Genomic DNA, 27,208 nt, shown 5'->3' on the forward strand with positions numbered 1-27,208 from the left:
GCATTAAGGTAATATGAAAAGGAAGGAACAATTATGAAGAAGGAAAATTACAGTTCATTCTTCTCTAAGAATGACTTAGACAAAATAAAACAGCAGAGTACAAATAAGCAAATGTAATCAAATGAGATGAAGTTATCATTTCTGGGATAATAAAAGTCAGGTATTATTTAAGAACTTAATCACACATTAACAGATTAAAAGTAACAACTAGAACTACCTCATTATACAGAGAAAAAAAATCGAAATAAAATCAAATTTTCTCAAGTATATATACAAAAAAAAATGGGAAACATCAGTCTTGATAGTAAAACATTCCACAAAATGAAAAAAAAACCAAACAAAACAGCAATGATCTCACTACACCTCTTTCTGTATGTACTGAGGTACAAACAAGTATGCAGTTGAGACTGGAAGAAATAAGACTATTTTAATTCACAAATGATTTAATTACCTACAGAAAAACTTAATATAATGTAAAGTATGGAATTAATTGGTGAGTTTAGTAAATTATTGGATATAAGATAGCTATACAAAATCAGATGTCAACAGCAAAAATACAAACTATCACTTTAAAAAGAGAATAACATTTGCTTTAACACTACATAAAACAAAATACTTGGGAATAAATTTGACAAAAGATAGGAAATGTATGCCTTTATTAAAAGTAACTAAATTAAGCATATAGCAATGAAAATAAATTCTATTTATGGACAGATGTAAAATGAAGATTTCACATCTGCTGTAAATGATTTAGAGGCCCATGCACCTTCCAATAAACATACTGACAGGGCTTTTCAAAATGAAAGTTAACAAAGTACTTTCAAAATACATATGTAAATGCACATAACTCACATACTCTTCAAGAAGGAAAAGATGAGGAGAGAGGTGAAGGCACAGGAGGGTGGGGAGGAGAGTGGTGTGGAGTCTAGCTCCACCAAGAAACAAAGACCTATTACACAACTATAGTAACTTAAGACAGCGTCTTTTGTACATTCAAGTAGAACAACAGGACAAAGATAGAGTCAAACTGGCCATGTAGGTCTGATCACCTCCTGTCTAAACAAGGTACTATTTAGTAGATTAGTGGAGATTGACAATTTAGAAGAATGTGATGCTGTAATTGGATTTCCATATGCAGAAATTAAATAGAACACCTTCTTCAGACCATATATGAAAACCAATTCCAGATAAGCTAAGAGCTAAAATATTACATAAGACTTTCAGGAGAAAATATAGGACACTATCTGTACGACTTCAGAATTGAAAGACTTTCTAAACAACACACAAAAGAAGGCAAAGACCTGTGATCTGATAAGATGGCTGATAAGGAGGCTGGGGTTATGGCTGGGTTGTAGAGCATACCCATGTGAAGGCACTGGGTTTGATCCTCAGCACCACATAAAATTAAGTAAATAAAATAAAGGTATTGTGACCATCTACAACTAAAAAACAAAACAAAAAAAGCCTGACAAGGATCTCCAGTGAATTTTGTCTTAGGATTTTAATTTTTGTGAGAGTTTTCCTAAACATATGATTTTATTGGACTACATAACCCATACATGGACCCACCCACATACATAGTTTGCATATGCATATATTGTATATATTTATTATGATAACAATACATAATTTTAAAATAAAAATCAAAACTGGGAAGGGGCAAAAAAATGAACACAACTGTGTATTTGGAAAACACAAGAAGATCTACTAAAATTGTATTAAGAAATAATTTTTATTAGCCTGTTTCAAAAGTATATAAAAACTTATTTTCATTACATGAATAACAGCTATTTTCAAACTATAAAGAAAGAAGAAAATTGTTTACATTGAAGATGGAAATAAGGTAACAAAATAAATGTAAACAAATACTTTGAAATAAACTTTTAAAGGAATGTGTAAAACTTTATAAAAGAAAGAATTTATAATCAGAGTCATAAAAATGGAAAGACTTTTTTTGGGTTTAGAAAGAAACAGTCAATACTGTAAAGTGACAATTACCTATATATGAATATATAAATATAAAATGATATATTCAAAAGTACCAATGGAATTTCATTTTCATTTAATTTATTTTATCTGATGTTCTTATCATAAAATCCATATGGAAAAATCAGTAGAGAAAAGGTTCTTATTTTTAAAAATATGGGGATAAAGAAAGTGAGCTGTCACATATTAATACATTTATTTTAATATAAATACTAGCACTTGAATAAGCAAAGTCAATTCAAGAAAGGGCTGGTGATCTAGCTCAGTTGGTAGAGTGCTTGCCTTGCAAGCACAAGACCGGGGTTCAATCCCCAGTACCACAAAAAAAAAAAAAAAAAAAAAAAGAGAGAGAAAGAGAAAGAAAAAAATGACGTGAATATGAACAGATGTGGAAACATATCACACAATAAAGATGTGCCTACAGTCAGTGAAGGAAATGAATCATTCAGTAACAAAAGTTTCAGAAAGGTGGTTCTGCTTTATACATCACATCAAAGTATACCAGACTGACTCCATACTCTAGGGTTTTTATTTAGTTTTGTTGGCTCTTTTTTCATTTTTAAATAGGGAATGGCTGTGATTCTAGAAATGAAGTTATAAATGTTTTAAGGAAAAGATATACAAAGAGCTATTCAAATTGAATATAACAAGGAAAAGTCTAACACAGAAGAAAAATCACCATCAGTGAATATATTCCTAACATGCATGACATGTAATACTTCCTTAATATCAAGTGACGTCAATACCCAAAATGAACAGAGCTCCGTTAGAGAAAGGCAAAGGATACAATGACATAACCCCTAGAGATTTATCCATGACTTATATGAAAACAAACCTTAGCATCCTTCATAAGAACACCAGTTGAAACCACAAAACAATACCAATTTTACCTATCAGATTACACAGATACATTCAGATGGACACAACCTGAGTATGCAAAGTCCTCCTACCCTCTTTTCCAGTGTTCTCTAATTTTTCTTTCAGATCATTTCTTCAGAGGTGTGCCCTGTGAGTGGTTTGAATCTCCTTAGTATCTCTCTTATAGGTTATATGTAATTCATTCCTAATTTTTCACAATTTCAAGTTAACATTATTTTCATGATCAAGTTTCCTAAGGACAAGGTCTGTCTTTTTTCTTTCTTGTTTTTCTGTCTTTGTAATTTAACATTATATCCCTAACACATTTTATATGTGCCCATTAAATAAACTTTGATGTTTTGATAACAATGTAAGTACATAAAAAGTGTTCAACACATGAAACATGTTTAAACATTTCTGAGTGTGGAAAACTAGTTTGGGAGGCCTTGTAACAACATCTATCCAAATTTAATTAGAGAACATTTACCAAACAATATTTGTAAATACAGATTTAACTCATTTTACCAACTTTGAGTATAATGCTTTTAATAATTGTTCTTTAATTTGTATTTGTATGTGTTTGCTTGTGGAATGGTTTAACAACTCACTTTTTGTCTACTTGCTTAATTTAGTGCCATTATTTTTAAAATACATATTCAAAAAAATAATTATAAAGACGGAGGTGTGGTCACTGTTTTGCATTATTAAAACAGTATCTATTTTCTGACACTTTAATATCTGATTGCTCAAAACTTTCTTCAGCTAATTATAAAAGTGTCCTTTTAGGACATGTTATATTTTTGGAATAGTGCTGTGAACATAAAGTTTATAAAAAAATTTGACTTGAAATGATGTATGATATAATTTTATAACTTATTTTAGCACATTTATGACTATTTTTTGTAATAGTGACAAATAAGTTATTTAAGAAGTCATAGCAGAGTTCTATATTTTATAAGTTAAACAAGAGTGCTTTAAACATATACCTCTTATTCAGTGATTAAGAATCTCATATGAAAAAAAAAAGAATCTCATATGAAAATGAGACTGCCTACTTTATAGAGATATTGAGTTTGATAAAGTTAGTTACAGGAAAGGACGTACATGTTGTATCATTACAAAAACAGAGCACTTTATGATACAGTGAAGCATGCACATATGTTTTTGGTTTTCATTTTGTTTTCTGACTCAGGGAAAGGACTAATGTATATCATTGAATTTTGGCATAGAAATGTAGCTTCTCCACTAAATTGGTCACTCAGGAGTTTCCTCAGGACTTTGAGACTAATGAGGCAATAGATATGCAAAGTTAGTTCCTTGAAGGCAATAAATATTTGGGACACCTGCTAAAGTCCTAAGCATTGCCAGAGTACTAAGACTACAGATGCCTTGTGCCTAATAAGCCTTTGGAAATCAATGACATTTGCACACATATTCCTCTGGAAATTGTGCCTGGATAAAACTGAAAGTAGAGCCAGGTTATAAACCTGCAACATAAGACATCTGTGATTCTGCTACTGGCACCAATACTGCTACCAGACCATTAGTTGAGATATCTGAAGCATCTTTAACTCTTTCTCTCCTTATTCTCTGCCATCATCAGTTATCAAATTCTAGTCACTCTTCCTCTGAAGTAGCTATCCTGTTGCCTCTCCGTTATTCCTTTAGGCTTAGACTCTTGCAATACCCACGTCACTGGTCTTCTTATCTTTAGTACCAAATCTATCTAGCTTGTATCACAGCATTAGCAAGATTCTCCTCCTCCTTAATCTTGGTGATGATCTCCAGTTCAGAAATTTTTATTCCTGCTTCCTACCTAATGAATGAACTCCAAATTCCTTAACCTTAAATTCTCGAGTTTTATAGAGTAGTCAGAATTTATTTTTCTAACTTATAACCTACTTCTCTATTTCAATGATTATGAATGATCCGTAATTTTAAAACAGCATGTCTTTAGCCATGCTTTTCTGTCTTATGCGAAGTCTCAACCCTATTGATTTATACCTATTAAAATGTTATCCATTAATAGACAAGACAAAAGTTACACCTTTGAGAAATTAAACTGGGAAGTGTGACTGAAAATGTCAAACATTTCTTTTATAACATCTCACACAATTTATTGTATATATCACTTGTCATTGTTTATTGTTTTGTATACAAATTTATAGTGATTATGTGTGTGCGTGTGTACATGCATGTGCACAGAGGTCTCCAACTGGAGAGCAATTTATGAAAACAGAATTAATATCTAATATATTTTTCTTCTACCACATAAAGTTGAGTGTACTGTACATTATAGGTACTGAAATACTTGATATATGAATGATATATCTTGTATGGATGCTCATCCATTGGACAGTCATGTTGAGATTCAGATTGAAGATAGTTGAGTCCTAGAAGTAGAGAATTATTTGGGTCAAGGAATGCAACCATCTTGACTGAATAAAATAAAATAAGATTTCATGGCTAAGCAAATATAAACTTGGCAAAATATTTTTCCTTCTTGGTACTTGATGATACTTTGAATTCTAATTGAAAATAAAATATTTGAAAACATGTATTTCAATGATGATGAGACAACTTTTGTAGTCTAGTTACAGGCCTATCCAACTATTTTATGCAAGTCCTGATGTCATGACCTTGGAAAAGCCAAATCTAGCAGTTTTAGCAATGGGACTATTTTATCTAAAATGCTGCTGATTCTCAATAACAAAGATATGAAAACAGTCTACCTGTCTGTTGACAGATGAGTAGACACCCATACACAAACACATGCACATGTACTCACTCAAATTGAATATTATTCAGTCTAAAAATAAGGAGATCCTATTATTTGTAACAACTTAGACGAAACTTAAGGGATTTATCTTGGTGAAATAAATCAGGCATTGATTAATACTGCATCTGGAATAAGATTCCTCATTAACGTGGAATCTAAAAAACTGATGAATTCAGAATAACAGTAGAATTTTGGTTACTAGGGGATGGGGACTGGGAAAAGGGAGAGATATTAGTCAAAGGCTATAATCCTTCAGTTTTTTAGTTTAATTCTATTTAATTTTATTTATTTTTTACAGACTGCATTTTGATTCATTGTACACAAATGGGGTACATATGGTTGTGCACGATGTAGATTCATACAATTCATGTAATCATACATGTCTGTCTCATTCCACCATTTTTCATACACCGCTTCCTTTCCCTCTACATAATCTAAAGTTCCTCCATTCTTCTCTCATCCCCTACCTCCCCACCCCCATTATATATCATCATCCACTTATCAGGGAAAACATTTGGCCTTTGGTTTTTTGGGATTGGTTTATTTCACTAGGAGCCAAAAACATACAATGGAGAAAAGATAGCCTGTTCAACAAATATGCTAGGAAAGCTGGAAATTCATATACACTAAAATGAAATTAAACCTCTCTCTCTCACCCTACACAAAACTCAACTCAAAGGAATCAAGGACTTAGGAATTAGACCAGAGAATCTGCACCAAATAGAAGACAAAGTAGGCCCGAATCTTCATCATGTTGGCTTAGGATCAGACTTCTTTAACAAGACTCCCAAAGCACAAGAAATCAAAGCAAGAATTGATAAATGGAATGGACTCAAACTAAAAAGCTTTTTCTCAGCAAAGGATACAATCAATAATATGAAAAGAGAGCCTACAGAGTGGGAGAAAATCTTTTCCACACGCATTTCAGATAGAACACTTATCTCCAAAATTTATAAAGAACTTACAAAACTTTACACCAAAAATACAAAGAACCCAATCAATAAATGGGTCAAGGAACTGGACAGACACTTCAGAAGAAGACATATAGGTGATTAATAAATATATGAAAAAGTGTTCAACATTTCTAGTAATTAGAGAAATGCAAATTAAAACAACTCTAAGATTTCATCTTACTCCAATTAGAATGGCCATTATCAAGAACACAAACAATAATAGATGTCGGTGTGGATGTGGGGAAAAAGGCACACTTTTACATTACTGGTGGAGTTGCAAATTGGTGCAGCCACTCTGGAAAGCAGAGTGGAAAATCCTCAGAAAATTCTTCAGTTTTAACATGAATAAGTATTGGAAACCTAATGTACAGTGTGGGGACTGTACATTTTAAATTATTATTATATTTATGTATTATTCTCTGAAATTTTTCTAAGAGAGTAGATCCTCATGTGTTCTTACCATAAGAATGATAACTTACAAATTTTATAATTTTTATTTGTCATCATACCTCAATAAATCTTGGAAAAGTAAAAAAAAAATAGATAAAATTTAAATAATTCAATAGGAAGATAGTATAGGCCCTAGGGAGCATCTGGTCACACATAGATTTAATTCATCTCTCACAGCTTGTAAGAATCACTTTCAAAAAGGAATAAAATTCATTCTATGGTGATGTGCAGTGTACCTGACATAAGAAAGAGAGGATATAATCTAAAAGGAAAATAGCCAGTCAGTAAAAAATGAGAAATCAAGATGAAACCAATACAGCATCCCATAGGACTTTTAGAATGGAAAGTAGATGAAATAATACCAGATTGCTTTAATAGACAAAAAATTACTCTTCTTTCTAGAAACCTATAACTCCTAAAGAATGTTCAAAGTTAATTTTTCTGTACTAAATGTCCCCTAACCCATTAAAATTGGTAATGACTACATGTAAATTTCCTGTTCTCCTGTTGACCTCTTTAGAATTCTCTATAGCAGATGCCACAAGTGTCTCCTCTGGCACATGTCCTTAAGCGAATGTTACACACGACCTAAGTGATAGGTCAGAGGAAAAGCAGAGCTTAGACTTGAATTCTTGCTCTGCCAGGTGCTCAGTAAATGTGCTTTGGAAAAATTCTGTTCTTGGTTTCTTCACCCCTGATATTTGGAAAAATTTTAAGATTCATTGTTAGAATTGGCAATAATCTAATTTCATGGCACAGTGGTTGGCACACACTACAGCGAATGAATGACAATAATAATTGGTAGTAGTGTAGTTAATTTATAATGTAAAAGGGAGATTTCCAGATTCCATTAGCCTTAACATATCTTCATTCATTCTTGGAGTGATTCCGTAGCTTTCAAAGGCTAGTTAGTGTGTTTGCTTATCATGAAGACTCTCGTAGACTACTGATACAGCTTTTGTATTAGATACTGTATTTAGAAAATAATACACTTAAAGAAAGTACTAGGCAGTTAATTAGCATAATGGGGCTTCAGTGTGCACTCCTCTCACACCCATATCCAGTGTAGGTTTGGATGTCACAGTGAGTAGGTAGAAATGAGAAGTCACCTAGCTAATGAATGGCCTTGCAAAGATCAGCCATCTGCTTGCATTTCTCTACTGTATCTTGGCCAATGTATGGCCTGGAGTAGGGCAAGCAACCTTCTTTAACCAGGTGATTTATGAATTTTTTAGGTTCACAGTTTTTCTAAGTTGATAAGACCCCAGATTATTTTCTACTTTCCATCAGCTAAGGAATATTTAATAGCTTTCATAAGTCTGTATCAGTTGATAAATAGGTAGTCATTCATTTATTAAGATATTACACGATTAAAAGAATTTTTAAAACGGCGATTTCTGATCTCTGAACACTTAACATTCTAAGTGGTGGTATTTGCAGATACTAATTAAAATTCACCAGAAATATAAGCAGTTCTGATTTGTCTTACATAGAATAAATTTAAAAGCACCAAAGGTAAAGGTTATTAAAAATATGGGCTAGAATTTATTGAAGAGTTCTTTATAGAGGAAATATGACAAAATTTGAACTGGATTTGTTAGGTGCAGATTAGCAAGGGAAAGCTTTCTAATAAAACTGTACCTAAAGGTTAGGCTAGAATTAACTGTTCCAGAGAAAATTAGACTGAAGTCCGATTACAGATGGTTTGAGTAATGAAACAGTTGATTTTTATCTGTAGATCATTAGTTGCCAGGATTTTGAGTGAATAAGAATCATCTAAAAAATGTGCTACCATACAGTTTCGTAGGTTTAATCCATATATATTCTCTTTCACTTGGTTGGGAAGAAGGGCCATGAATCTTCCTTTTAACTAACCTAACAGTATGCCCTGAAATTATGGTGTGAGTGGTCCATTATTCACATTTTCAGTATCTCTACTTGCCAAAGAAATTTAAGAGATTTTTATGACATTTTCACAAGAAACAAACCTTCTCATATGAATGCATCCATAAGCAGCTAGCATCACTAAAGGATGAGAAGAGTCGAGGGGCAGGAGGTCAGTCCCACAGACATTCTAAAGCACAAGTGAAGTGAATCAGCACCTATCTTGACTGATAACAGTAGAGATGGAAAGGGAGGGACAAAGAGCAGAGCTAAGGCACAGAACTAACAAGATTCAGCCATCACTGGGCTGCATGGGGGCAAGGGATAGTGTTCCAATCCCAGTAGATGATAAACTCTGGGAGGGTGGAAACTGAATCTTATGTATCGTTATGACCCTGGCTCAGTACATTACCAGCACATAATGGGTTCTCAACAGGTGTATGTTAGTGCTGTGCAAGCTGGCTACATAACACACAGCAAGTCAAAAGGAATCTCTTTTTTCTGTATGTCAAACAATTTTTTTTTCTTGAATTTTTTACCTTATTGCTACTGATTTGCTTTACAAAGCTTTTGACTTACTAATAAAAATATTTCATTTTTGTGCATACTAAAATGAGTTAAATGATTTAAATATTTAAAATATCAAAAGAAATACCAGGTACTAAAATATCTTATAATTCTTAATGTCTGAATTTTTCTTTATGAACACACAGCAGTGAAATTACGCCAAATCAGATATGCCCATTGGATTATATGAAATTAAATGTAATTTTTGATTATCTAATACACTTCAGTTAGACATTGTGATAGTTTGTTTCTTTTTTTTTTTTTCACATAATATATGGCTTCTAGTGGGAGATATGTCATGAAAAATGTTAATGTAGTCAGCTAAAAAAATCTTCTCTTTTAAAATATTGCTGTTTACAAATCAGATCCTTTCCAAATTATCCAAAATATGAGAGTGAATTCATAAGTGCTCTCCTCTCTGACTCTTTAAACATCAAAAGGGACCATCTTCAAAATCCAAATGCTTCTCCAGCTTTCCGCAGGATATCACAAAACTTCCTGGCAGGCACTTTTAAACAAGTTGAGAAGTTTTATAAGATAAAAATATTTTTTCAGTTGACTTGACAACCATGTACAACCTTAGTGGAGAGTTTATTTGCCCAAGGCTTTTTGTCAAAATGAATTTAAACTGAGATTATTAAAATGTAGTTCAATTGCACAGTGTGAGAAGAGGTGTTGCTAATGTCTTACTTTAAGAATGTTTTCCATGCAATGTATGCCACTTGGTTACAAAGCTGTATATTTAGAGGTGTGTTTCTGCTAAAATGGCAGAGGGATTAGCATTATTGGAGCACAATAAATCGTCTGCAGGAAGGGAGTTTGATCCAGAAAGAGAAGCAGTACCGTGGGGGTGATTTTGAGGTCTGTCTGCCTAAGCATCAGAATGCCTGGGTTTGAGTCACAGCTCCACCATTTACCTTGGTGCCTTCTTCCTCTGTGAAATAGAAGTGATTATAATAGAAACATCATGGGGATATTGTGAGGATTAAATGATATCATTGTCAATGACTAATATGGTGACTGGCACAGAGAAAGGTTCACAGTTAATTGTTTTATTTCAAAGCTGTAGAATCAGGACTTAGACTTGTCTCCTGATAATTCCAGATGTGTGGTTAAAAAAAGCCCTGTCCCAATTTTATGATAATCTTTTCTATTACAAATGAAACAGCCTTAGGAAATTTTCACTAATGGTAAACAATGCTTGAATCACCAGATCTCTCCATGGCTGAAGTTAATTTCTTACATGAAAATCAGGATCCCACAGTGAAAATGACCATCTGGATGAGAGGTTATAATCTTCCCAATTTGGAAAATCATATTATACTCCTTTGGGTAATGTCCAAATTGCTAAATCTTGGAAGCAGTCACTCTCCTTCTTTCAAATAGACCCATTATTTAGGAAGTTTTATTATTTCTGAAAAAGACTAGCGTTTGTGTGTCGTTTGAAATGGAAGAGTTGAGCATCTTCTACATGGCAAGTAGCCATTAACTATTGGTTCACCCACTGATGCGTTTGCAGCCAGAATCTGTGGGGGAGACAAGACAGTGATACTGATGGGGCCCCATCAGAACTGAACACTTAACACTGCATAAAGGCATTCTTATCAATTTGTGAGATTGAATGAGACTTATGATTAGTTGTTTTAATTTGATATCTAAACAAAATAATTTTGTCATTATTATTTTCTCAGGTTTACACTTTCACCAAATAAAGCACACAGCAAATTACCTTTGAAGACAGATTTATTTCTATGTGACAAATTAAGACTAATACAATAAAATTTCTCTGATTCACTGCCCCACTATGAAGAAGTATGATGGATTCGTCCTGTGTTACAGGTTCTGTGCAGGCACTTGGCATCACCCTCACAACAAATCAATCAGGAATGTATATTTAACAAATGAGAAACTTGAAACACATTCATCTATTTATTGTTTTTTAACTTACCTCTGCTCATAGAAATAGATGGAAGATACAGAGATTAAAACTCTAACTTCAGCATCTTTCTTCTCTTCCCTTCAATATGTCATTGATTGAACTGGCTCCTACATATTCCATAAACTCTCTTACATTTTCTCATTATTTTCAAAGTCTGAAGACACTTATTTTCCTACTCTCTATTGTCAATTATTCTATTAATATATTGATACAGACTATTTTAAGGCATTAATTAAAACTAGAAAGAAATATTCACTTATGAACTTTTGTAGCACTGTAAATATATAGTATTCAATAATGTAGTTTTAGTTTTAATTACCTGAATTAACATAGTCAAAGTTAGCAGCCATAGTAAGCTGTCCTTTCCTCTTAATTCATTAATGATATGGGTAGAATTTATTTATTACTTCCACATCATTTTTTTTCTTTCAAAAACATATTGTCATAACAAATTTGATTCAAATTTTTCAATTTACCATTATGAAAGTGAAGTTGGATATCCTTGAGAAGTTTTATTTTGATCTGAGAAAACCTAAGTAGTCTAGTTCTTATTTCCCTTGGCAACCTTAACAATGTCTTTTAATTTAGAGTTGTAAATCATGATATAGATTATTGTAAATTTTTCATTTTGAGGGTTAATTTTAATTTTTTATGTAGACCATTAAAAAAGAAAGGGGAATATCAAACTATCAGGCCATCATCACAGATTTAGCATTCATAAATACAAACTCTGCTTCTTCAATATTAATCGTACATTCATGAATACTTATCTTAATACCATCACTAAGAGTTAATTAGAAATTATATAAATGTTTTTCTGAAACATAAGTGATTTCTATATGAAGGCATGGTTCCCCATTTCAGTATGGATTACAAAGAATGTGGTTGTTCCATTCCAGGCTCTTAGAAAGTCCTTATCCTCTAGACTTTGGAGAGTTAATCAAAAGTGAAAATGTATTCTACAATATAGAAAACACTGTGACAATGTTGTTTGCAGAAACCTATGATAGGAAGAAAAAATAATACAAATTGATGATGTGGGGACTAATGAAAGAAAGCCCTCCAGAAGTAATCTGCATTATCCTGAAGATGAAGCAGAAGTTGTCTAGGCAAATAAACTGAAGGGGAGGCACTCAAAAGGCATGGGTAGGGCTGAGATACGTGGATGCCCAGTGTGCTTTGGTTGATCACATGAGTTCTAGATCTCTGCCACCCTCCATTCAGATATTTTCACTTTCCAATTTTTTGTTGTGTAACTTAAATTATTTCTTACCAGCAAAATGTTTATTATAATTGTTCTGACCCCATGGGGTTATTTACAGGTTCTTAAGCCCTTATATGGTATATGATACCTAAGACATGCTAAATAACAATTAATTTCAAGAGAATAAGAAATAAAATAATTGATAAATTACAGTTATTTGATATTGCTGAAGAAAAATCGCAGTAAATGATATAGAAGCAGGAAGCTGGAAATTGCCATAGGGTGGAGAGGAAAGCAGAGTCAGATTTTATTATAGTAGATCTCATTGAAGTATGGTAGAAGAGGGGAAGCAGAATATTGGCAAAGATTAGGTGCACAGGACCAGTTGCACTGACCTGCTTTCAAGATTATCTTATTAGATAATAAGAATGTAAAAGAATTGGTAGGACTTGCCCTTACCACATAATAAAATAGCATGAGCGATCATTTGGCAGAAGAAGGAACAAATGATGATATGAAGGTTCTGTATTTGAAAGATGTAGTGGCTCGTAAAAAAATGCAGAGAAAAGAATATGAAAGTAAATAGAGATTTGAAAGAGAAAATAAGGAGGCAAAGAGGGCAAATTTGAGGCATTAAATTTAAGGGGATTCTAGAGCATCCATTCATAGGTAATTCTGTGATTTTCAGAATAGAGCTCAACATAAATCAACAGATTCAGGATTCACTAAAAAAGATAAAGATGGTCAAGAAGGTCGAAGGTTTCTAGAGACACTGGCTTATTTGAGGTGGAAGAAGATGATATAATGAAGCAGTGGAGGAAGATTACTAAGAGGTTAATGCTTTAAACTATTTGTAAAAAATGTTTCCAATTTTGTAAAAAACAATATTCTTGACTCAGGCAGGAATAAGGATATAGGTGATTGAATTTCTGCTTCATGTATGTGTTTCTGCTTCATGTATAGTACTACATAGAAAATATATCATTTTGATATAGGTAACCATAACATGTATTTTTTAGGTTGATTGGTGAAATATTCTTTATTAAATGAAAATACCTAAAATCTGGGTAACAAAAGTTAAAAAATAAACTACTCTTAAATCTAATTTTGTTTTGAAATTAATTTCTTTAAAACTATTTCTTTCCCATTTTTTAGTACTTTAACTGTTACTTAGCTATATAAATGAAACTTTTACATACAGTATTAATATATATCATTTTCTTTATATATTTTGAATCAGCATGGGCATTAATCATGACAATGACCACCCTTCATGTGCCGATGGCCTTCATATCATGTCTGGTGAATGGATTAAAGGACAAAATCTTGGTGATGTTTCATGGTCTGCATGTAGCAAGGAGGATCTGGAAAGGTTTCTCAGGTATTGAGATCACTTATTATCGTTGCATTGTGAGTGTATGTGTGTGTTTACTTCCACTGCCAGTCAGCAGGTGATAAGAGGGAAAGGCCACCAAAGTAGAAGTAAAGGCATGATTCCAATCTTGACTCTTCTATTGACTCATGTTGCAGATTGGGACATGTTATTTAGCTGCTCCTTAATTTCTACATTATTCAAATGAAGGGATGAATTAGATAATTTGTAAGGTTGGAAAACTGTTATGATGATTTTTAAAAAGTTCATGACAGTATTTAAATGACTCTTCAGTATTTCCCAGTGGAAAAATGCTTACCACCCAAAATATCTATTACTATCACAAAGCACTTCCTGAATAAAATCTCCACCTTTCCATTATGCTAACTCTAAACTCTAAATCTTATTTGCTAATAAATAGTTTTTACCATTGAAGTAGACCCCAATTATCTTCTTTTATTCCTTCAATAATAATAACACTTAGCTTCTTCTTGGTTGGAAAAAGAAATGAAAAATACTGCTATTATTCTAATTATCACTGTAGAGCCCTTGTTCTTCACTTCTGTTCTTTTGACAATAGAAGGAACAGCTGAAATGGTGATATGTAAAGTAGATATTTAAGGTATTTAAAAATCTAAATAAGAATTATTGGAACACCTGTCTAACTAAATTCACTTCAGAGCTGAACTTTGTTTATTTTCAAATTTGCAAGTCTATTTTATTTTATTAAATGAATATTAAGGTCTACTAGAATATTGTGTATTACATCACCATAAATATGTTTGGAAATATCGCAATGTATTCTATGCATGCTCTTAGTTGTGACGATCTAGAGTATAGTAAACAAAGCATGTAATAGTTTGAATGCAGCATCAGGAGTTGCATCTGCCTGTCAGTAGCCCCTAATGAACTTGTTCCTAAAGAAGACACAAGACACACGAAGCTGTCTTCAGATGAATCAAGTCTATTATCACATCAAATGTCTATTATCACATCAAATGTCACTTTAAATGAATGAATCCATACATGAAATAATTTCTATAAGCATTCAATAAGAGAGCTTTTAATTAAAAGTATAATTCTAATACTATTAATAATGTTTCTTCTTTTATGATAATCAATTATAGCAACTTTTAACATTATTTCAAATTTTTACACATCTCTGCATGTTGACAGGTCCAAGGCCAGTAACTGTTTGTTACAGACAAATCCCCAGAGTGTAAATTCTGTGATGGTCCCCTCTAAGCTGCCAGGGATGACATATACTGCAGATGAGCAATGTCAGATTCTCTTTGGACCCTTGGCTTCTTTTTGTCAAGAGATGCAGGTAAGGGTCGTGTCTAGGGTATTTTTAAGGGCTCACATTCATTGTTTGAAGTACTGATTTAGAATTTGTATGTCGAAAACACCCCAGTCTTTGAATTTTCTAAGAAAAGGTTTGTGTATTATTTCCCCTTCTATTTTGGAAGTGATTGAAAGAAGACATAGGCCTTCTTTACTTCACCAATCAGTAAAGAAGAACTTAACAATTTCTACTTCAAAATATTTACTGAAGTCAGGCAAGCATTTGCATTGTGATAGATCGATACTTTTATTGTAAATCTCCTAATTTCTTATATGGTAACTTGGTGAAATGCAATAAATACGATGTGTGACCATGTCATTGCGGAGGAAAACCTTGAAAATAAAATTCTGAAAGCATATTTTATAGAACAAAAGTTAGAGTACATTTGTAAATAAACTAGAGGGAAAAGGGGAAATATATAATCAGTGTCCATATATTAGTATTGAAATGATCAGTAATTGATTTCTCAGCAGGCAGTGTATCAGATCTAGAAAATCTAAAGGATGAAGCAGAAGTACCTTCTTAGTGGATGTGAGAGCTTCAGTTCTATTTACCCTTCCTTCTTAATTTTCCCTTCCTGTTTACCATGTCTCTGTCCATCTTCCCCCACCTCTTACCAACACATATGCATGTTTCGTACTTCAGGAATAAATTGGTAGTCACACACAGAAGAAATTGGAAGAGGTTTCCTGAAATGTAGCTATATTTCATCCTGCCAGCATTTCTGGGACCCCCTCACTGGGGGAAGGGAGCAATGAATTGTTTGAAAATAATGCTATTTTGGAGAACTGATAGCATAATTAAAAACCCTAATTAGAACAGAACATATGTTCTGACATATTTTTAATTACTTTGTAGTTCTTATCAAAAGTGTTATTTACTCGTTTGTTTTCTTTGCTTGTTATCAATCTCACACAAGAGTTTGTAGGCTGGCTTCTCCAGCATCCAGCCCTTGGCTGGAACATGTAGGCATCCAGTGAATATCTGATATAGAATTAAGTAAGTGAATGTGCGAAGGAGTTGGCGCTGCATCCCATGTGTGTCTACAGACTGCAATACTCCTGGGGTAATAGTGGAGCTCTGCAGGAGTTGGTGTAAGTATGCACTTGTGACCTGATTTCCAGAGGTTTGCATGTGCAGCAGTCTGGATCCTTGAAGCTCAGCACCATGTGTGATCATTACGACACTAGCGAGCTCTGGATCTCTAAACTCTGTCCCTGGTTTCTTCTGTTAACCTTCTATTTAAATATTTGGAGTCTTAAGATTATGAAAAATTTGATTACAATCCTCTTTCTTAAATGTTTATGATAAAATGAATGTTTTGAGATATACGGGGCTGAGTTTGTGGACAGGACAGCTTTTTTTTTGGTACCTGTGATTGAACCCAGGGATGCTTTATCACTGAGTCACATCCCAGCCGTGTTTATTTTTTATTTTAAGACAGGGTATTTTTTTTTTTTATTGTAAACAAATGGGGTACAACTTGTTTCTCTGTACATGAAGTAGAGGTATACCATTTGTGTAATCATACATTTACATAGGGTAATGGTGTTTGATTCATTCTGTTATTTTTTCCTTCCCCCCACCCCTCCCACCCCTCTTTTCCCTCTATACAGTCCCTCCTTCCTCCATTCTTGCCCCCCTCCCACCCCCCATCATGTATCATCATCCCCTTATCAGCGAGATTATTCAAGACAGGGTATTTTAGTCAACTTTCTCGCTGCCTTAACCAAAAGTTCTGGATGAGAACAATTAGAGGAGGAAAAGTTTATCTGGGGACTCCTGGTTGCAGAGGTCTTAGTCCAAAGATAACTGGCTTTGGTTTTCAGGGCTTAAGGTGAGGCTAAACACCATAGTGGTGGGATGTGGTGGAGGAAAATGGGTCAGGAATCACTTCAGGGAACAGAGGACTACACTCGCTATATTAACAATATATATACCCCAAAGGCACGTTCCAATGCCCACCTTCTCCAGCACACCCTACCCGCCTTCAGTTAGCACACAGTTAATCCCCACCAGAGGATTAGTTCACTGACTGGGTTAAGGCTCTCGTCACAGTCATTTCACCTCTGAATATGCTTGTATTGTCACACACATTCGCTTTTGGAGAGATACCTCATATGTAAACCGTGTTAGACTTCTCAGCCTCTGGAACTGTGAGCCAACACACTTCTGTTTATTATAAATTACTCAGTCTCAGTCATTCTGTTATAGCAACACAAAAAAGACTAAAAAAATATTTTTAGAAGCTTTTAGAAATTACTCTTAATGATGTATCATATTGTATTGTAGTTACTTGAATTTTACTAGAACCATTCTACAATATTTGAACTTGAATACCTGCCATAAAGTGTGTTCAATTATTTATGTTCATCATATAATATGATTTAGATTGAATGTTTATGATCTAATAGGATTTTTATAATAATTCTATGCTATAGTTGCCATCGAATCCCATTTTATGGATCAATGTGAGGCCTTGAGAGGTGAAATAACAGTGTGAGGTTATTAATATTTATTAAGAAGGAGTGTTAGATGCAAACTCATTATGTGCTTCTGCCTCTTAATGGAAATTAAACTTTTAAAATTTTTTAAATTCATTTTAATTAGGTGTACATGACAATAGAATTCATTTGTACATTTTGATAGATCTAGATCATACATAAATGGAGTGTAATTTTTCATTTTTCTGATTGTATATATTGTAGGATCACATGGGTCATGCAGTCATGTATATTCATGATATAATAATGTCTGTTTCACTCCACTGTCCTTCCTACCCCCATAACCCTTCCCCTCCCTGAACTCCCTTCCACCTAATATAAAGGAACCCTATTCTTCCCTCTCCCCCCACTTATTGTGAATTAGCATCTGCATATCAGAGAAAATATTCAGCCTTTGGTTTTGGGATTTGGCTTATTTCCCTTAGTATGATATTCTCCAGCTCCATTTACCATTTACCAGCAAATGCCATAATTTCTTTTTCTTTAAAACTGAGTAATATTCCATTATATATATATAGATATATATCTCTATCTCTATATCTATATCTATATATCTATATATATATACACACATATATATATCATTTTCTTTATCCAGTCATCTGTTGAAGGGCACCTAGGTTGTTTCCACAGTTCAGCTATTGTGAGTTAAGCTGTTGTAAACATTGATGTGGCTGTGTCACTGTAGCATGCTGATTTTAAGTCCTTTGGGTATAAACCGAGGAGTAACATTAATCTCTAGGATATATAAAGAACTCAAAAAAATTAACACCAAAAAAACAAATAACCCAATTAATAAATGGGCTAAGGAACTGAACAGACACTTCACAGAAGAAAATATACAGTGTATCAACAAATATACAAAAAAAAAAAAATTCAACATCTCTAGCAACTAGAGAAATGCAAATCAAAAGGAAGATTTCATCTCACTCCAATCAGAATGGCAATTATCAAGAAAACAAGCAACAATAAATGTTGACTAGGAAAAGGTACACTCATACATTGCTGGTGGGAATGCAAAATGGTGCAACCATTATGGAAAGCAGTATGGAGATTCCTCAGAAAACTTGGAATAAACTGTTTTTTATACATTGTCTGCTCTATGGGAAAAACTTTAGATCAGATTCTGTGCTTAAACTGAATTCTTATTGTCTCCTATAACAACTACTCCATCAGGGTTAAAACATAACTAGTAATTTTTTCTAAGCTGGTTTTTCTATTCATATTTTGTCATACTAACTCATCTGAACTTATTTTTTCCATCACTGACAATATAACTGCTTATTGAACATTTTTCAAATGGCTGTTTCTTACTATTCTAGGATATTCCCTTGTTAAACTAGACATTGCACAAATAAATTGTTTTAAATTTTACTTAGACATGTTCTTCTTTTTCTCTCAACTTTTATTTTCCAATTTAAAATTAGATTCAAAGTGAAAAAGCAGACAGCATCATAGAAGAGATTATTTATTAATTCAGGTATTGATTTAACAAATATTTACAGGGTTCCAACTACTTTCAAGGCACTGTACTATGTACTAATAATGTAGCAGGAAACAAAAAGCAAAGTCTCTAGCCTCATGGAGTTTACATTTTTGTCAAGATACACAGTAAATAAGTATATACATATACATATAGATATGGATATAGACACATGCACATGTATCTATACATATATGTGTGTATAATACATGCATATGTAAGTAATGTGTCCGTTGTCAGTTGTTGATAACTATTTTGGAGAAATATAAATTCAGGTAGGAAGGATAGGGAACACTAGTGGGTAGGCTGGTGGAGATAGTGCTATTTGTATAAGGTGGCCTAATAAGGCCTAGAGAATGTGGCATTTTTGCAGATATCTGAAGGAGATGAGAGAGCAAGCCATGTATTTATCTTGGAAGGAAGATTGCAAGAGGAAACAGAAAACAATTCAATTCAATTCAATTTTGGTTATGTTCGACCTTATAGATGCCTAGTAGACAGCCAAACAGAGATGTAAACAGACCCAGGAGAGACAGGGATTTGGACATCACCAATTAGGTAATCTTGAGGACACTCAATGGTAACACATTGAAAGTGGAAAGTGAGTTAGTTAGAAGAGCAAGAGGATTGAAGGTCTGAGACTTATGTCACCACCTACATAGAGTGTAGGAAGATGAGGATACAGCATGAAATAAAACTTGGGGGAAGTCTGTTGATGTAGGAATAGAATCAAGACAAATTAAGATCTGGAGGCTAAGGGAAACCTTTTTTCCAAAAAAGGATTCAGCTATCTCAAAAGTAGAACACTAATCTAATAAAATGAAGTCTGAAGATAAAGAATTGCTATTTCTTCCCACTTCTGAATGTTACTACATTGGAGACCAAGCCTCCAACACATGAGCCTTTGGAAACAATACAGATCCCAACGATAACACACATAGACCTTTAAATGGATCCAACTGGTGTCACATGCTTCTATTGGTCATCTAAGCTCTATAAAGAGCAGATCTCTTGGAGGTAAGCCCCATAACATCAGAAGTACTGTCATTCCCCCCTTTCGTTATATCTCTAGCATCTTAATGAATGCCCAGTAAATATTTGCTGAACCAATAAGTGAATTTATTGAACAATGGAGTAATGATTCTTAATTTTCACTCATCTCTTGATTCTTAGATATATTATATGTCAAGATGACATGAACATAATCTAGAATATTAATGTGATAACTAAAAATATCCAACATATGAGGGCAGATAACTTGTTTAGCAACTTATACAGAATCAGGCATTCTTAAGACGTCCCATTTCCAATCAAATATAAATATTAGGCCCATGAGTGAGGGCTTACTATACCTTTCAACATGTTCAACATGTATGTGTCTAACAGATGCTTACAAAAAATATATAAATCCAAAGATGACAATGGTGATTGGTCCATATTGTCTGAATTAGATAATTCTCTTCCTTATTTGTAAACAGATATTTAAACACAAGCACTAGAGATTCCAATGTTGCATAATGCCAATCTAATTAATGACATTAATATGCTCTTAGGATAATAACTTATATCTGCAAAAGGTTTAAAGAGAGAGATGTAGAGATTCTTGTAAGACATTTTGACCTGCAGCAACAATAGCTCACTCTTCTGCACTAATCTGCATAATTAATACCTAACTTCTTGGCCAGCTTTTTCTATTATACCAAGCACTTGGTACCTTCAGACTATCTGGCATCTTGTGGATAAGCCAGCTCCATTGTAATAGCTGTTGTAATAGCTTCCTGAAATGACTTAACCTGTCTGGGAGAATATAGGTATAAAATGATGTTTTCCTAAAAACATTTTGAAGTGACCCTGCGAGAGTTACCTTTCTTGAGTTAGATGAAAGTGTGCTAAAATAAGACCTCCAGGAAACTTGCAGTCCTCCTTTTGTTTTAGGACTAGGCTCATTGTAAACTGCACACCTATTGAAGACTTAGAAAACTTTCTGCTATGATTGAATCATAATGACTGAAAAATCAACATTTGAAGTTCCAGTTTTACATTTCTCTTTTATCTACTTGATCAATCAAAATACATAGCACTGGCCAGGCACAGTAGTACATGTCTATGATCCCAGTGAGTTGGGAGGTTGCGGTAGGAGGATCGTGAGTTCAAAGCCAGCCTCAGCAATTTAGCAAGGCCCTAAGTAACTTAGTGAGACCCTGTCTCAAAACAAAATATATAAAGTGTTGAGAATGTGGCTCAGTGGTTAAGTGCCCCTGGGTTCAATCCCTGGTACAAAAAAAAAAAAAAAAAGTAGTGCTTTCTAAAACCTCTCATCTGATCCAAACTACAAACTGGCATTAAAATGAGGTACTTTGGGACTGTGGCTGTAGCTCAGTGGTAGAGTGCTTGCCTAGCATGTCTGAGGCCTTGGGTTCAATCCTCAGCACATAAATTAAAACATAAAGATAAACAAATAAAATAAAGGCATAGTGTCCACCTACAACTACAAAAAAAATTAAAATGAGGTAACTTATGAAGAATTCTAAAAGACTGAGTCTGTAATTTGGCACTGTGAAATTCAGAGGCAACAGGAATTTGGACTTAAGGCTTACCATAAAATAGTTGGAGGAGACACTACATTATTTAAGACAATAAAAATTTGCAGAATTAGAGTGTGGTATTGATAAAGAGAGACATAACTAATCAATGAAGCACAGTGGAAAGTCCAGTTATAAACTCTCATATACGTATAACTGATTTTCAAAAAAGGGGCAAGGAAATTTAGTGGATAAAGGGAACCCTTCCAATGAATTATGGGACAGCTGGATTTTCATCTAAAAAATTACATCATATTATATGCCAAAATTAATCCTAATGTACTATAGACCTAAGTGTGAAATCTTTAAAACTAGAAAACTTCAGGAAAAATGTAGGACATCAGAAACATGAACCCTAAAAGAAAAAAAAAAAAACTAGAAAACAATAAATTATAGTTGGAATTTATCAAAATAAAATCATTTCCTCTTAGAAAAATTCTGTTAATAAAATGAAAATGCAAGACACAGAATGGGAGAAAATATTGATGATAAGTAGATCGGATAAAGGGATGGAATAGTATATCAGTTTCTCAAGAGTGAAAAATCATGCAGTTTAATAAAATGGGCAAAACATTTGAACAGACAATTCAGAAATTAAGACATATAACAAGGTTCTTAAAAGTTGCTCAACATTATTAACATTGCATTAATAAATGCAAATTTAAGCCATGAAGAGCTCTGGCTACATACCCATTAGATTGTCTTAAGTTAAAAGAAAAAATACCAAGATATTGCTGATGGTGAGCAACCACTAGGATTAAAATTCACATAGACTGATGCTGGAAATTTAAAGTGGCACCATAACTTTGTAATGATTTTAGCTGGTTTTTGTTAAACACATAAACATTGACCTACTGTAGGATTCACACTTTGCACTCCTAGAGTAAAAAAAAAAAAAATCCTCCGTACAGTTTTAATCATTTTAAATTTATTAAGACAAAATATTGTCATATTTTGATTCATGCTTCATAAATTTCTTTTTTCAGACACCATTTATAGTCTATCCAGGTGAACGTACCATATACATTCGGCAGAATGGACATCTGTAATTGTTAGGGCTAGTGTTCTATAAATATCAATTAGACCAACATGCTTAGTAGGGTTGCTCAGGTCATCTGACTTTACTACTGATTTGTCTAAATGGTTTACTTACTGCTTACATGGGGAATTGTAAATATCTTACCATGGTTGTGTAATTGTCAGCTCCTAATATTGTCACATTTTGATCCATGTTTCATAAACTCTCTTGTCAGACACTAATATAGTTATTATTTCTATATCTTCTTGGTAAATTGAGACTTTTTTTGTTATGAAATGTCCCTTTTATCCCCCCCACTTTTTTTTAACTCATTAGTTCCCTCTGATCCCCTTCCTGCTTTTTTTTTTTAACATTATTTGCATGTTTTTTCAAATCTTATTTTCTCTCTTACATTTGAATCCTAACTCTTTACCTGTTTTAGTGGCTTGAACTGGATCTGGGATGATGGATATTTTTATTTTGTTTTTAGTACCAGGGATTGAATCCAGGGGTGCTTAGCTACTAAGCCACATCCTGGCCCCCCTCTTCTTAAATTATTTAAAAATTTGAGACAGGGTCTCACTGAGTAACTAAGACCTCGATGAGTTGATGAGTTTGGCTTTGAACTTGTGATGCTCCTGCCTCTGCCTCTGGAGCCCCTGGGATTACAGTCCTGTGCCACTGTGCCAGACCTTGGAATGACAAATTTTTAGTTAATGAGCTTCTCAACAATGGAACCATTGTTGCAACTCAAATTGGGTGTTCCAGCTAAAATTAATCCTAGATAATACTTACATGAATGAGCATGGAAATGTTCCAATAAAACTTTATTTACAAAGGAGTTGGCTAGCCTCCAGACCAAGTTTGCCAAACAGCTCTAGGGGGTTAGAATATAAATATTTAATTCTTCTCATTCTGCTTTGAATTAATATGGTACTATTTCGCTTAGAATATGGAAAAATGCAACCACTTTGGTGTGTTTATATTTCCCAGTTCTGGTGTGTGTGTGTGTGTGTGTGTGTGTGTGTGTGTGTGTGTGTGTTTGGTAGAGTCATTGTTATGTGTAACATTTGTGTATATTGTAAAACACACAATAAAATGATATAATTTTTGCTTTAAATCTTTAATATGTATTTTAAAGATTAAGAATAAAAAGTTTTTATTTTTTACCCAAATAGTGACCTTTCTCATTGTTCTCTTGTACTTCCTGAAAATATGAGTTTTCCTCTGGTTTGATTTTCCTTCTTGACTTTTATTAACTAGGTTTTCTAGTAACAAATTTGCTTAATTTTTGTTTAATCACATCAGTTTTTGAAATATATTTTCACTAGATTTAAAATGTTAAATTGGCCATGATTTTGTCTAACATTTCAAAGTTGCTCCTTTTTTTTCTCTAAGTACTCTGTGCTCAAGTAGTCTCTTTATACTTGGTCTTCAAGTGTTACTATAATGAATGTAGTTATGCTTTCTGCATATTTATCCTATTGAGTTTGTGTTGAACTTCCTGCAATTTTTTACATATCTTTTACCAAATTTGGGAGGAAGTTTTTAATGATTATTCTTTGAATATTTTTCTCTTTCAACTTCTCAGAAAGCCTTACTTTATCTGATAATCCAGTAACAGACATTAGACCTTTTGATATTGACCCACAAATTTCTGCCGCTCTTTTATATTTTTCAGTATTTTCTTTCTCTTCTTTAAGTTGGATAATTTCCCTTGATATATTTTCAAGTTTACTCAGCATTCAGTTTCTACTTCACATAATATATTTATCAATCTAAAATGAATGTTTCCTTTTAGTTTCTTTTAAAGATACCATTTCATTCTTTACAAGTTAACTGCCTTTACCCTGCAGAGTACATTAATAATTTTATTTTTAAATTTTATGAAAATTGCAGCATATGTATCATTTCATTGTTGAATTATTTCTTTCTTCTTAAGAAATAGTCACATTTTACTGACTTCTCATATGATAATAATTTCTAACTGCATGCTAGAAATCATGGTGTTGTATTGTAGAGTAATGATAGGCTATCTGACCTGGTGGAAGTGGCTACCAGATTTTGTAAGTAAAGTTTTACTGGAGTGCATTCATTCATGTATTGTCTGTGACTGCTTTGGAGCCACAATGTCAGTGTTGAATAGTTGCAATAGAGTTCATATGACCCATAATCATAAAATATATGCTGTTTGACACTTTTCAGAAAAAGTTTGCTGACCACTATTGTAAAGTGTTTTACTTTTTTTTTTTTTTTTTTTTTTTTTTTTTATTTTTACAGACTGCATTTTGACTCATTGTACACAAATGGGGTACAACTTTTCATTTCTACGGTTGTACACGATGTAGATTCACCCCATTCATGTAATCATACATGTACATAGAGTAATAATGTCTATCTCAGTCTACTATCTTTTCGTTCCCCACCCGCTTCTGCCTCATTTTCTTCTACACCATCCAAAGTTCCTCCATTCTTCTCTTGCTACCCACCCTTCCCCATTACATATCATCATCCACTTATCAGAGAAAACATTTCAGCCTTTTGTTTTTTTGGCTTGACTTATTTCACTTAGCATGATATTCTCCAACTCCATCCATTACCAGCAAATGCCATTATTTTATTCTTCTTTAAAGAACCCAATCAATAAATGGGCTAAGGAACTGGGCAGACAATTCACAGAAGATTTACAAGCCATCAATGGATGTATGGAAAATTGTTTGACATCTCTAGTAATAAGAGAAATGCAAATCAAAACTACCCTAAGATTTCATCCGACCCCAATTAGAATGGCTATTATCGAGAAAAGAAGCAACAACAGATTTTGGCATGGATATGGGGGAAAAGGCTCACTCATACATTGCTGGTGAAGTTGCAAATTGGTGCAGCCACTAGGGAAAGCAATATGGAGATTCCTCAGAAAACTTTGAATGGACCCACCATTTGACCCAGCTATCACACTCCTCAGTTTATACCCAAAGGACTTAAAATCAGCATACTACAGTGATGCAGCCACATCAGTGTTTATAGTGCTCAATTCACTATAGCTAGATTGTGGAACCAACTTAGATGCCCTTCAATTGATGAATGTATAAACAAAATGTGTTATATATACATATAATTTTTTGTTTTCACAGGCAACTAAATTCATTAGATTCAGACTGGATTTTTTTCTTTTTATTGGTGTCTTTTTAAATTTTTTTTATTTATCTTTTAATTTTTTACAGACTGCATTTTGATTCATTGTACACAAATGGGGTACATCATTTTGTTTCTATGGTTGTACATGATGTAGATTCATACCATTTGTGTTTGCTTCATCTTCTTGGAATCAGTTCACTCTTCTCTTATCTGGACTCTATTGTGTGTTCCATGTATGCATAATTCAGGTGCCAAAAACAGATGTGGGCTCTCCTATTCTCCTCTCTCTCAGATTATTTTTATATTATTTTATAATTTTTAGGCAGCTTTGACTATTCAGCTCTGTTTTAGGTGTTTTTTGGCTGTTTGATTGTTTAGACATACATTTATTTTGGAAAACAAATGTACATTTAGGATGAAATATAGGCTATCTTTAAAAAGACAGAGACATCTTTTGGGTGTAAAGTGAGGAATAAGCATTCTATGGAGAAAGTGGGCTATCTCCAAAGGTAGAACAACCCGTTTCTGTCTTCATGGTATGCTTTTCACCATTGTTTTGGACACCCAGTACTAGTCTCTGTGCATAGGCAACCATCAAGTCAGTTGTAAAGATGGTTAATGCACATTTTGCTGATTCAGTGCCTCTCAGAATTTTTATTCTGCATTTGTTCACTCTCTGGAGCCTTTAGGAAGTACTTTTTATATTCTCTCCTCAGTTTAGAGTGATTACCTACAGGAAATGTTGATCTTCTGAGAACTTAATCCACCATTCCAGAGGGAGGATTTTACCTTAATTCTAGATCTTTTTCTTCTCAAATATTTCAAAGAGATCCTTCCTTCTTTTTATTCTTTTCTTTGCCTTTGGGCTTCCACTAAATAGATATTGACAGTCCTTTCTCTTAATTTCTTCTTGCTCCTTTGCTTTCTCTAACACTTCCTGATGTATTTACTGAAGACTCCTTTGTGTCTTGTTGAGTTATTCTTTGGCTGTGCCTAGATTATTTTCCTTCTCATACCTGTGGCTCAGCTTTTGCCTCTGGCTGTCCTCCAGCATGTGGAGTTCAGGAGGTGAAAGAGAAAATGTCCCACTTGCTTAATCGACAGTGACCAAATCCTCTGTGCTAACTGATACAGTTTCTAGGATGT

At 33.5% G+C, this 27,208-nt stretch overlaps 1 protein-coding gene across 3 annotated transcripts in view; it reads left to right on the forward strand.

Annotated features, from left to right (window-relative positions):
- ADAMTS19 (ADAM metallopeptidase with thrombospondin type 1 motif 19) overlaps window positions 1-27,208 on the forward strand; it is a 303,272-nt gene that overhangs the window by 181,618 nt on the left and 94,446 nt on the right. For all 3 annotated transcript variants that reach the window (XM_079145927.1, XM_079145925.1, XM_079145926.1), the window contains 2 exons: window positions 13,861-14,001; window positions 15,169-15,319. In XM_079145927.1, coding sequence (XP_079002053.1) covers window positions 13,861-14,001; window positions 15,169-15,319 — 292 coding nt within the window. The remainder of the gene's footprint in view (window positions 1-13,860; window positions 14,002-15,168; window positions 15,320-27,208) is intronic.

The sequence above is a fragment of the Sciurus vulgaris genome (assembly GCF_902686455.1).
Source record: "Sciurus vulgaris genome assembly, chromosome: 6".
Lineage (NCBI taxonomy): Eukaryota > Metazoa > Chordata > Mammalia > Rodentia > Sciuridae > Sciurus > Sciurus vulgaris.